The sequence below is a fragment of the Helobdella robusta genome, assembly GCF_000326865.2.
Source record: "Helobdella robusta unplaced genomic scaffold HELROscaffold_20, whole genome shotgun sequence".
NCBI lineage: Eukaryota > Metazoa > Annelida > Clitellata > Rhynchobdellida > Glossiphoniidae > Helobdella > Helobdella robusta.
Window position 1 is genome coordinate 1,923,892 of NW_008704084.1, and position 14,143 is coordinate 1,938,034.

The window sequence follows — 14,143 nt, forward strand, 5'->3', positions numbered from 1 at the left end:
ATGATGATGATGATGATGATGATGATGGTGATGATGATGATGATGATGGTGATGATGATGGTGATGATGATGATGATGATGATGATGATGGTGATGATGATGATGATGGTGATGATGATGATGATGATGGTGATGATGGTGATGATGATGATGATGATGATGATGATGATGGTGATGATGATGGTGATGATGATGATGATGATGATGATGATGATGATGATGACTGCAATGGTGACGACGGCTGTAGTAAATATAAATAATAGTAATGGCATCAGTCGTGCTCCTATCTTCGTATGCATCTTGTTTCGTTTCCATCACTGTCCCAACGATAACAGCTGGCTCCTATCCCGATAAGCCTGCTTGCGTTGTAGCCATTATTTAAAGGCACCAGTGGGTCTGCTGAGGTTGTGTAGAGAAAAACCTCCCGAAACTGACGGCTACTCACTCACTAACTGCAGAAATCCCGTTCCAGCAGTCACTGCTTGCAACAGCACCGCTCCACTTATTCACATGCCTTACTCACAGCATCTAGCTATAAAATTACACGACAAACTATGACAGATTTTCAAAAATAACTAATTAACAACTTCAATGAAGTCCGAATTGCAGCATTGATAATAACCTTTCATTGAGAAATAGCAAACAACGAACGCACTGCTCACCTCCAACTTGATGGCCCTCTCCTTGCTTAGCGGTTCGAATGGAAGTGTCAGATCGTGGGCTTCGGCCAGGGCTCGCAGGTCGAAGTAGTACTTGGCGTACACACTGGACGACACGTTGATGTTGAACTGCAGGAGTTCCAGGAACTGACGCTCCAGTTCATTCCTGCGTGGATGTCAGTGCAAGTGAAGTAGGTAGGAGGTTGAGGTACGAAGTTAACGTGCAATAATGTGTATACAACTCAATACGTTCAAACAACGTTCCCGTAATATTTATGGAATACATATGCAAGAAAGTTAAAAAATTTGAAATCATTATTTCTGTGCAAGTCATAACGTGTATCTCTTATTCTACATTCTTGCTATCATTAAAATTAAATATTAATTATGGGTGCAAGTCTATCCAGAGCAACACAAACAATCTATCACACTTTCCGTCTTCAATTAATTTTATAAAAATTTGAAATTAAAATTAAATTAAGAAACAACTAAGAATTAAAAGTTGATGCCTATCCCAAACTTTTCAGTCAATTTTTGTCATCTGCATGTAGGTGCCACATCACTTCAGCACAGCCATAACATTCTCCACCAACCATAACAACCTTCCACTACCACAAATCAACCAATCATCCACCAATCATTCAACCAGTCACTAACGCACCAACAACCGATTGCAACCCCGAACACACACACAACCAACTACAACCAACTACAACAACCAACATGTTCTCAACAGTAATCTCCTTCAGTATCTGGCAGTAGTCAACATTCCAGACGGCCTGATCGTCCCAAACCTTGGAAGCCAGAAGGATGGCTCCCAACACGATCCTCTTCCATGTTTTTGGCAGCATTTCCATGTCGCCATATGTCAGCAGTCGTTCTAAGTATACCTGCATTAAACGATGTAGTGAGTGGTTCATTATATTGTTGGCTGGTTTAGGATTATGGTTTTGTGTGTGTCTTTCTTGGTCAACTGGCTTCGGGAAATCGACTAGTAAGGCAAGCCCTGTACGTAAATTGAAAAAACATATGAAAAAATGTGGTTTAGACCCTAAGGCTTTTTGTGTTGATGATGTGCGAAGCTCGGAATGGAGGAAGTCTACCCAGTCGACAGTTTCCGCTTTTGAACTGGCACGTACAGCTGCCCTCGCTGAAAATAAAATTCGACAAAAACAGACGGCCCTAAGCGGCGATAGTACAGGTGTATGGATCTGCGGAACATGTGCACGGAAATGATTCGTCAAGGATAGGACCTTTGGTATTTGATTGAGGTTTATATAGCGTGCTTATTTCGGTTTACGGCAATATACATCCTGCAACATGTATTTCTGAACTATCGCTTACTTTCAATGGGCCCGATTTCCTCCTAGATTTTATGTATTCGATTATCTCTCTTAATGGCAATTTTAATGTGATTTTATATATTAATATAGTGGAGATTGATCTCAATAGAGTAAACCTGCTAGATATGTTTATAACTATATATATGTTAATGATTATATAATTTTACGATTGACAAATAGGATTAGACTTTGATTAATTGGCCAACCTTTTTCACCTTTCACTCTACGCTACAATTTGTTTATTACTTATGCTATAATTTGATGGACCACTACAATTAATTGTCCACTACAATTAATTGTCCACTGATGCTTAATACTGTATTAGTTTATGGTTTTATGCTAATCTTAAAATTTTAGGGTTTTAATCATGTTGATTTTAATTGTTATAATTTGAATATAAGCATTTTGGGATTAAAATTTTGCATTTAAAGAAATTTTTAATGTTGTTCCGACACGGTTTTTTTTGAAAATTTATTAGGGGTTTTTCATGGAAATTTTTGAAAAATGGCAAAAAAATGATGACAATAGGTGTCTCCTCCGCAAAAAAAGGCCCTTTTTACCGTAAACGCCTAAGAACAAATGTCGTTTAAAGGCCGTTTTAAGGCGTTTTTTTTGGTCGATATTTTTTTTATTTTTTACAACGAGTTAAAATTTTATTGGGGGGGTAATTGCATTACATATTTTTGTCTGACCTATTAAATAAGTGATAAGATCTTAAGTTATAAAAACTAAAAACCTTCAAAGTTTTTAGTATGAATATCCAGCAGTTAAAAATCTGATTAGACCTAGTATGATTATAGATAAGTCTTTGATTGCCAAAAGCTCATGTTGAAGCACCAGTTGCTGGATCTATGATTCTTGCAGCTATCCTACTTAAACTTGGTGGGTTTGGCCTATATCGAATATCTATATTATTTAAGGCCTTATCACCAAATAGTAGCAGCACTATAATTAATATTTGATAAGTCATAGAACTAGGGTACAACCTTTCTTTGATTTACAAGACCAATGCTATATAAGCTTCTAGTTCATCAGGTAGCATGGGTATTGATTTTTAGTCTGTATTTATGGTCTATAATTATGGTCTTTCATCTATAATTTTAGATACTGGAGTAGGTGCAGCTATAGCTGCAGGTAGTCAGCTACTAAATGGTATTTGGGCTCTCTTTGTTAATGCTGCAATCTGGATCAAAATACAGCCGATAAGCGTATAGTTGGGGTTAGTGAGCGGATGAAGGAAATAATCATAAGGGGTTGATGGAATTTAACCACCTTAAAAAAGTTAGAAGCTTTTTATTATACTTAAACCCCTAATTATACATGGTAGACAAAAAAATTTGTTTTATACATTCTAGTAAGCAAAAAAAACGCCTTAAAACTGAACAATCTTCACACATATCTTCATCTATAGAGTGAGTGGACTACATTTCTCCACTACCTTTTCATAATCCAGATGAAACAGGAATTGTCACTACCCCATTAAGTGAAAGCAAATAAATTGCACCTAACTGTTAATTAGGAGTAATCCATCCATGAGACGCTTGAAAAAAGGCAAAAAAATGATGACAATAGGTGTCTCCTCCGCAAAAAAGGCCCTTTTTACCGTAATCCAGTAGATCCAGGACTCACCGCTGACCCAATTGGTCGATTCATTTGCAAGATTGATAACTTATAATTAAAATAAAACTTGAAACATTTAGGTTAGGCCTAGATCCAAATGGTAAATACACCAAGAAAGGAATTATTGTGATAATCAATTAGATGAAATAAGGGTATTTCCAATATAAACTGAACAGTCGAAACACAACAATTATCATAATCACCACCATAACCACCATCCCCACCTCACAACCACCGTACCACGTGACGACCAACCAGTGTAACGATGGCACATTCAGCTGTCAGTTGAGCAGAATGGAAGAGGTTCCTGATGAACTTGTAGATGGTTTTGTGCTCAGGGTCCCTTCTGAAGTGGTCCTCAGGCAGGGCTTCCTTCTGCGTGGTTGTGATGGGTCGGTTGGTTGGGTGGGTGGGTTGTCATGAGCAAGTTAAGGGCAAAATTGTAAACTTTTAGCTCAATAAAAAAAAGTTAGTTGAGGTAACGTTGGAACTAGTAATAGTTATTACAGTTGAAACATTTATATAAGTTTTTTGCATACCAACTCAACAGTTTGTGAGCTTGAAACCTGTAAACATCTAAAACATGTAAGATGCATGTTAGCAAGTGGCCACTCTCAGCTCATCAACCAACACCAACATCTTCACATGACCACTAACATTCTGACCTCTAGGAACATAATTTTGATGATAAGTTCTAGTAAGCAACTAAGATCTACTGCCGTCTGCTGCCTGGTGCTGTTTTGCAGTGACCGGGTTCGAATATGACAAAAAGAGCCCTGCCTTCGTGTGTATGCATTCATATACAATGTTTGTGGCGTGTTGTTGACTCCTCTGAACTTTAGACGAATGTAATTGACCTTTAACCTTTTTTAACCAATGATTCCAATTTATCAATTAACCTTATACCGTTAATGCGCATATAAGGATTATTATTTCATTTTCAAGAACGACCTTCATTTTACAAATATTAAAAATATTTAAGATTTTAAAGACCCCCAATGTTATTGAAACTAATTTATTATCAATCAGTACATGTTTCGAAACCAGAAGTGAGCAAAAGTAATTGTAAGAACTTAAGTCCAAATATACAGTGCGGCTCAAAATGATAGGAACGGTTGGTATTTTCCATTTTCTTCAAAACCATTGTGCCGAATTAATTAAAATTTTTACCCATAATTTTCAACATTTAAACAAACAATGAAACATAAGAAAATTATTGTTTTTAAAAAATATTAATTCAGATTATTCAAAAAATACGATTTTACAACAGGTCAAAATGATAGGAACGATTTTATTTTTAAGTTTAAAGCAGCAGTTTTAAAATAGTATGAACATTAGATCTCACCAAACGTTGTTTTGTTTGCATTAAGCGCGTTTTCGACTGATTTGAAATTGGTTAAAATTGTTTTTCATTATGGGCAAAGGGAAAAAGCTAAACAGGAACCAAACAATTCAAATTTTGACATTAAGATCCAAAAAATATAGTCTGGGAAAAATTTCAAAATCATTAAACGTTTCTAAAACAGTTGTTTTTAATTTTTTAAAAAATCCATTGACTTATGGAACCAAAAAAAGTACTGGCAGGCCACAAAAACTAACAAGAAGAACAAAGGCACTTCTAATTCGAAAAGCCTGTGAGGGTACAAGCAGTTCTCTTGAGTTGCTAAATGACTTACAATTAAACTGTAGTATCAGTACTGTAAAAAGATGTCTAAAGAAATGCAATTATTTGAAATTTGAGAAAAAAATCAAATCATTGCCACTGACAAAATTTCATAAAGAGCAACGATTGCAGTGGGCAAAAGGTCATGTTACCTGGGATGGCAAATGGAAATTTGTTATCTTCTCTGATGAAAAAAAATTCAATCTTGATGGTCCAGATGGCAACAAATTCTATTGGCATGATGAGAGAAAAGAGAAAAAAAGATTTATTAAGAGGCAACAAGGTGGAGGGTCAGTCATGGTTTATGGTGCTTTTTCATTCAAAGGAAAAAGCCAACTGTCAATTCTTCAAGGACGCCAAAATTCTCAGGCATATATAAATGTTCTTTCACAATGTATGATACCTTTTGCACAGTCAAAACATGGAAAAAAATTTATATATCAACATGATAATGCCCCAATTCATACATCCAAAGCCACTAAAGAATTCCTAGAGACCCATAAAATTGATGTTTTACCATGGCCAGCATTATCACCTGATCTCAATCCAATTGAAAACTTGTGGGGGTGTTTAGTTAGACAAGTTTATGCCAATGGAAGACAATTTAAAAATCTATCAGATTTAAAAAATGAAATTTTAATGCAGTGGGACAAAATTGATGAAAATTTGTTAAAATCTCTGAGTAAATCCATGAATGCAAGGTGTCTAAGTGTTATTGAAAATAAAGGAAACAAAATAAACTATTGAAACTTATTCTATTTACTATACACTTTAAAAAATAAATTTTTTTTTCATTTGTTCCTATCATTTTGACCCAGCATTTAGATCATTAAAATCATTATTATTCTGTTATCTAAGACCTATAAAGCTTTAAACAAATTTGTTTACATTATTGTGTTTTAAATGTTAATAGAAATATACTATGTAAATATTATTTATTATGGCTCATTTGTTTTGAAGAAAATTAAAAAAATCCACCGTTCCTATCATTTTGAGCCGCACTGTATATCAGATGTAGATACAACTTCTCGAGCATGTTAAAGTCTTAACAACAGATCCTGTTTTCTTTCGAAGGCTCACGTGGTGCAAACTGACCTGTTGTTATTATAACCATGGATATCATGGTGTCGAAATCGGATAGAAATTTAGCCTTACGTTCGTTACCTCAACAGCATTGTTTTGCAACATTAATTGTAAACCTTCATTCAGTACATACTGTACTTCAGAAGTACTTTAGTTTCTTGATCACGTGACATGGAATCCGGCCAACGACAAGAATAACATCAACAATGACAACATCAAAAACAAAAAAATTAACAACAAAAACACCAAAAACAATAGCATCAACAACCAGTTAAGTAAATAGTAAATAACACAAAATGGAAGCATGTGTATTAGCTCTGTAGAAACGAATAGTTTTAACAGCTATGAATCATATAAGAACGGACCGACATGGGATATTTGGTTTCGTCGAATATGTCCATCTGACTGTCTTCGAAGGCGGCGGGATCCCGTTGAACGCGGTTCCTGATGTGGAAGTAGATGGCAAGTGCAACTGCTCTGATGGTGTTCTTCAAATTTGGCTGGCTGACTGTCGAGTCGTCGATGAAGATGGTCGAACAGGAGCTGAACTTCCGTATGATTCGCCCGTACTCACGGTGCTGTATTATTGCATGGTTCAATAATACGTTCATCCATCAATCAACCATTCATCCAACCATCAATCATTCATCAATTATCTATCCATCAATCTATCCATGGATTATCCACCTATCCATTAATCATCCATCTATCCATTAATCTTTCATCCATACATTTGTCAATCAACCTCCACCCATCCATCAATCAATCAACCAACCATCATCCAACAATCATCTAGCAATTATACAGCAATCATCCATCTATTCATCCTTCATTCATCCATCCATCAATCATCCATCGATTAATCATTAATAAATCAATCATCTATCCATTATCGATTCATCCATCAGTAATCATATCATCCATGCATCAATAATCAGTCAATCATCTATTCGCAATCCATCCTTCTATCTATCCAATCATCCGTCCACCACCAATCATTAATTAATCATCCATCAATTTATCGCTTTTCAATAAATAATTTAATGATCTAATTTATTTCGTTTTTTTGGGATGCTGACACGTTGACAAACAAAACTTTGGAAACATTAGTAAAGTATGACGTAAATCCTAAAAGCATTCTGAGCCAATGTCATGATGGAGCATCAGTTACGAGTGGTGAAAGAGGCACTAATTAAAAAAAACCTGAAAAAATCCTTTATGTCCATTGTTATAACCACAGGCTTCATTTAGTTATATAAAAAGCAGATTCGGTGGTTTCAATTGTGAACATATTTTTTGGCCGGTGTGCAGAGTAGTCTAATTTTTTGTCTTATGGAACTGTAGTTCCTCTATATAAAGGTAAGCTTTATCACTCACGTTTATAGGAACAAAGATGGTCAGGGCCTTTTCATGTTTGCAAGATAATTTACGAAGAACACATCCATATATCAAGAACACTTAAAGCTGATAATAGAGAAAACAATTCAACGGAGATGACATAGTCCTTAGTATTGGTATCCATACCGTAATTAAGAAAAGAGAATTTTTCTTTTGCTTCATTGTAAAGAAAACAATTTTGGAAGTTCTCTTAGTTCTCTTGGACAAGGGACTCCAAAGCCATGACATTTTTCTAGAACAAGGTCATAATCTGGTTCTTGCGGCAACATCTGCAATAGAAGAATTAAGAAATGATGGTAGTCTTAAACCATTACTACTTGAAATCTCAAGTTGATGAAGTTGAAATAAAAAGAAAATTCAATTCTTCACTTGATGCTTACGTAGTGACTGAAACAATAGGCAACAGACCTTCATATAGCAAAGAAAGTAATGAAAACAATGAGTTTGGTACTGCTTTTCATGAAATTTTTGATGTAGTTGAAAGTGAAGTGAAATAAAAAGATTTCAAGATAATGATGATATTCGACTAGCAATACATTCAGCAGAAAATTTAGACAATGAAAATGATAAGTTAAATTTTCTTAAAAAATAAAATATTATCATTCCAATCAAAGAAGAAATGAATGTGGCTAAACACATCCTTAAGAGAAACAACATTGAAATGCAATTTTTTCAACGAAATTTACAAACGTATAGTTTTTTGAAAATTGTTATAGCTTGCTATCATCAGTCAAAACTTTGGTTGGTTGACTGGTTGGTTGGACGGTTGGCTGGTTGATTGATTGATCAGTTGGTTGATTGATTATAGGTTGGTTGGCTGGTTGTGACAATGAGATGATCAGGTTTCTTAATGATGATGCGATGGTATTTTGACGACGACGATGACAACGATGATGACGACAACAATGATGACAACAACGGAGATGATGATGATGAAAAAAATAAAACAAAAATAAATATGTTAAAAAACAAAAATAAAAAAAATATATATATAATCTGCAAAAACTGGTAATCCCTGAAATGACAATAGTATAAAGTTGATGATGATGATGGTGGTGGTGGGGAGGAGGAATAAAAAATGATAATGATGACGATAGTAACAATAATAATAATAATAATAATAATAATAATAATAATAATAATAATAATAATAATAATGAAAATGTGAACATATTTTGTTTATTCAATCGACAAAATAAAATTCAAAATAATAAGAAATAAGAAATGACAAATAAAATGAAGTTTAATAAAAATTGAGTTTTAATGAAATGTACCATCCTCCTAAGCTGGATGACCTGCATAGGAGGGAAAGATATATTTAATTATGCATTGTTTCTCTCGCAATAAATACTATATGTTGAGCTAATAACAGTATTAATTAATTTTACATTAAAATAATTTGGCCATGTAGTTTTAAAAATATATAGGTTCAAGTTATTATAAAAACCAATTGGCGATATCTCAAATGTGTTAACTGTTATAGAGCAGTTTATAAAGTTATTATTTAAATGTTGTTTCAGATTTTTGTACTTTGCACTTTTATATCGTTTTGATGAGAGTAGGTTAGTCTCATGACATATCATCAACTCGATCACCTCTATTTTTCCACCCCGCAGAACAGCAGCATCAGGTCGTAGCGTGTGAAACAACTGTGTTATTGGGCGTACATTTTCCGATTCCAAATCAGCAAATATGCAACAGTCGATAGGAGCCTGAGCTTTTATCTCGTTTGTGATCGCTGCCAATATTTTGTTATGTCTTTAGGTGTATCGTGCCAGTGCCGATGTTGAACAACAGTTAGACACGAAATGATTATATTTGTCTGGCGAATGCTGCAGAGCGGACATAAAGGAGTCGTAGTTTTGCCCCATAAAAATAACATTATTAATAATAACATTATTAATAATAATAATAATATAACAATATGTGATGAGGTTGATAACAATGACGACGATGAAGAGGATGAAGATGTTAATGATGACATATGATTTATAATGGGATAAAGTCACTGCTGATAATAATGCACAGGCATTGAAATGATTAATCACATTGATGAATATTCATTTTTAACAGGATGAATATTCATTTTTAACATGATGAATATTCATTTTCAACATGATAAATAATTATTTTTATCATCCTGATGATGTATGACAATGAAATTTTCTGTTAGCTAATAATAACAATAACAATAACAATAATATAAATAATCAGTCTAATGAATAATAATAATAATAAACCTAGCAAATAAATAATAATAATTATCATTATCACCACGCCACCTTTATCACGCGTCATCGTCATCATCATCATCAACATCATCATCATTATCACCATCAGAATTATTATTATTATTATTATTCTCAATTTCACTGACAAACAGAACATAAAAATGAAGAGGGAAGATGAAGGTAAGAGCATAATGTTAATGAGAAATATAACACCAAAGTAGTTGAAACAAAAATGATAAAAAAATTAAATGGACAATATTCTCATCATTTTCTATAAAAATAACAATGATGATGATGATGATAATAATAATAATAATAATAAAAATACCAGAGCAGCCTCCACTTTCTTATAATATTAGTAATCTAACAAAGCAGTGGCATCAGGTTACAAGACAAAGAAGTTAAATTATCAAATTAGCAAATCCCATCACATCTTACCACATCTCATCACATTACATTTCATCACATAACATCACATCATATCTTATCTTATCACAACATACTCACATCATATTTCACCATAATGATGAATGAATGAAATAATGTTAACATATAATAACTAAAAGAAGAAAGCCATAGCTAACATGATGATGATGGTGGTGGTTGTCATACTGACTCTTCCGCCTTCTGTGATCTGCTGGGGATGTTGGTGATTTTTTTTAAGTTAAATTCACATTTAATCATTTCGTTTAAATTTGCAAACATTCAGAAAAATATGAATTAAACTCTAATGATATTTTGTACAAATTAAATGAGTGAATGAATGATCAACCAAAAGATCATAAATGAATGAAACGATAAATGGATGGATGGATGGATGGATGGATGGATGGATGGATGGATGGATGGATGGATGGATGGATGGATGGACGGACGGACGGACGGACGGACGGACGGACGGACGGACGGACGGACGGACGGACGGACGGACGGACGGACGGACGGACGGACGGACGGACGGACGGACGGACGGACGGACGGACGGACGGACGGACGGACGGATGGATGGATGGATGGATAAATGGATAGATGGATTGATGGATGGATGGATGGATGGATGGATGGACAAGCAGTTAAAAAAATTAAATGAAAATGATTGATTCATAAGGATAATGAATGAAGTAATAAACAAACAAATGAATAGATGAATGAATGACTGAGCAAACTTACCATGAATGAATTATGAATGAATGAATAAATAAATAAATATGAATAAAGAGAACAGAACAGAAGAGATAATTCATGACCTACTGACATGATTTATACATTAAAAGGATAGCTCATCATCTTGCATGCTAGAGGATATATTAGCTGTCAGATCATAGGTGATGATGGCATGCAATAAAAAAAGCTATTACAATTATTATAGATAATAATTATGCCATGATAATTTTTATTATTATTATTATAAAAAATAATTAAATACAAAAGATGATATAATATTATAAACTAACATTCAATACACCAGCTTTAAAATAAACAAACAAAAATAAAAACATTTTTAATGAACAATTGAAAGAAAATTCAGTAAAAAGTTCAGTTGAAAAACGACTAACTGCTTTTTCGATGTTTATCACTGACGGATCTCATTAGGAAGATGGGGCAGGCCTGCGGGTGTACGGAAGGGTCGTTCACAGACTCTGTCGGAAATGTCATTGGAACCATTTTTGTGTTTAATAGGTGAGAAATATAAAATAATGGGTTGGATTTGTGAATTGAAATGAAAGACTAATTCATCTTTGAATTGAAGATCCTCATTTTATAGAAACATAAAAAGTTTAGTTATATAATTAGACAGAGGTCAAGTGTTTGTTTAGGCACTATTTACAAGTCTCCCATACAGATTCCAGTTTCTCTGTCATGCCATGAAATCTTTTCATTTATCATCATTATAATAATAATCACAGTAATCATCAACTTTATCATCATCATAAACACTATCAACATAATTATCTCATCATCATCATCATCATCACAATAGCAAGATCATGATCACAATCGGCATCTCAATGTCACTGACCATCATCATCAACAAACATATAATCAAATCATAAGTTTGCCCTTAACGGGTGCAGCCTTGGTGAACAATTTTCAATTTGTTAGGGTTATATAGTGCTTATATAGAGGTATAAAAATAAAACTTTACCTCAAGAACTCATCAATGCCTCTATCATATTTCCTTAATAATCCCAAAATTTTTTCTGACAAGCATCCAACCAAGCATAAAAAAAAGTTTAACTACTATTCCTCAATGGATTAATCTTTGTGGGAACTGAGTCCACACTATGCTACATATTTTGTTATATATATATTATATACATATATACAAGCCATGACATTCATTTTTTTCTGAAAAAATTTCCTATTAAACATTTGGTGCAGCATTAAAGTTTACAAACTAAGTCCTAAAACTCTCTCAACTCATATTATAATACAAACAAATAAAAATAATTTCTAATTCTTATTCATCATCACTCCTCTAATCCTAATGTATATTTCAAAAACATCAGCAAGTATAGTATAAATAAAATAAATGATCATTCATGATGATCACATCTCTCTTTTCGTTTTTCATCTCAATTACAATTAATTAATGTTTCTAATAATCCTTCAGCAAACAACTTTGAATTCAATTTTAGATAAAAAAAAAATTGAAATGCTATTTCTCTGAAAAATTATTTTTAATTTTTAGTGAAGCTGGTTCTATGTGTGAGCCTACCTTCTGGTTCCCTGTCGTTGATGTGTTGGAGGTTGGAACTACTGGACTTGTAATTGATGGATTCTTTCGACGCAGACACCACCTGCTGCACGTTTATGTGATGGTGATTCAATACATTTTGCGAGTTGTTGTTGAAACTTTCGTTCTGGAACGAATTCTGTGGCTCCTTGGACATGCAACAATTCCCCATAGCAGCAAATTATTATTTAATTTTTTGGGGAGGGTCTGAGAAAAAATTCAGTTGGCGTGCTGCTTTCCTTGCTGTTCTCAGTTTTGTTATGTTGCGGTTGCCGGCGTGCGACTTTTCACTTCTCAACAAACAAACTAAATGCCAACGGCCGGATGCCGGTAAATTGGGTAATTTTTTAATGATGAATACAGAATAATGTTCTTCCTAAAAGAAATAAAAACTTTCAGACCTTACTCTAGAACAATTTACTAAACTTAGCTCTGATGCAACATTTTATGAAAGATGTCAACCACACGACGCAACTCTATATTTTAAAAATTAAAATGCAGAAGCCAACACTTGCCGAAACTCTCCTCAAAATGTCAATAAAAGTTATATAAATAAAACTGAATTTAATAAGGTTATTCTAAACGTCGCATTATTTATACTTACAACAATTTATATTTACACTATTTTATTCTATATATGTGTACTATTCTGCAACAAACAATAGAAAACTTAATTAAACATAATCAATCAATCAATCAATTAGCTTATAAAGCGCTATTTCCGCGATGTTCAACAGCGCTCCTCAATGAATTTTGAAAACAGATGGGTCTTGAGATCCGCTCTGAACTTCGCAAGTGATGGAGAAATAGTTAGAGAAGTAGGTAGAGAGTTCCAGAGAAAAGGACCAGAAAAAGCAAAAGCAGATTTGGCAAAAGAGTGTTTAACACGAGTTAAGAAAAAGCGAGAAGAAGAAGACGATCGTAAACCGGGGCGTTTAGGTTCAATTAATATATCTGATAAGTACTTAGGAAATAATTTAGATTGAGACTTATACATGAACGTGCAAATTTTAAAAATTATTCTATATTTTATAGGTAGCCAGTGCAAGAGAACAAGATATGGAGATATATGAGAAAAGAAAGGGGCACGAGCAACTAGACGAGCAGCAGAGTTAAAAGCTTTACTTAAAGGATAGAGTATAGAGTCAGAAAGACCATAGTAGAGCGAGTTACAATAATCAATCCAAGATAAGACTAACGAAGTAACAAGAAGGAGAAGAGTAGGAGTAAGACTTAATAATTTTCAATAATTCTATTTCTAACTCCGCTACTCATACTTTCGGGGTACCTCAGGGTTCCATCCTTGGTCCTCTTGTATTTATACTCTATACCTCTGAACTACCTCGTATGTATTATTAATAACTTTTCTTTCTCTAGTCAACTATATGCTGATGATTTTCATATTTTAC

The 14,143-nt window shown here is 33.8% G+C and overlaps 1 protein-coding gene across 1 annotated transcript in view; it reads right to left on the bottom strand.

The window, feature by feature from the left end:
- Positions 1-13,263, bottom strand: part of HELRODRAFT_186943 (hypothetical protein) — a 13,970-nt gene extending 707 nt beyond the window's left edge. Inside the window, exons 1-8 of the mRNA XM_009018057.1 lie at positions 12,717-13,263; positions 11,554-11,637; positions 10,582-10,634; positions 6,734-6,946; positions 3,878-3,997; positions 1,383-1,549; positions 656-825; positions 524-528 (exon numbers count right to left, since the gene is read on the bottom strand). Coding sequence (XP_009016305.1) covers positions 524-528; positions 656-825; positions 1,383-1,549; positions 3,878-3,997; positions 6,734-6,946; positions 10,582-10,634; positions 11,554-11,637; positions 12,717-12,906 — 1,002 coding nt within the window. The 5' untranslated portion in view covers positions 12,907-13,263. The remainder of the gene's footprint in view (positions 1-523; positions 529-655; positions 826-1,382; positions 1,550-3,877; positions 3,998-6,733; positions 6,947-10,581; positions 10,635-11,553; positions 11,638-12,716) is intronic.
- Positions 13,264-14,143: the final 880 nt, after the last annotated feature.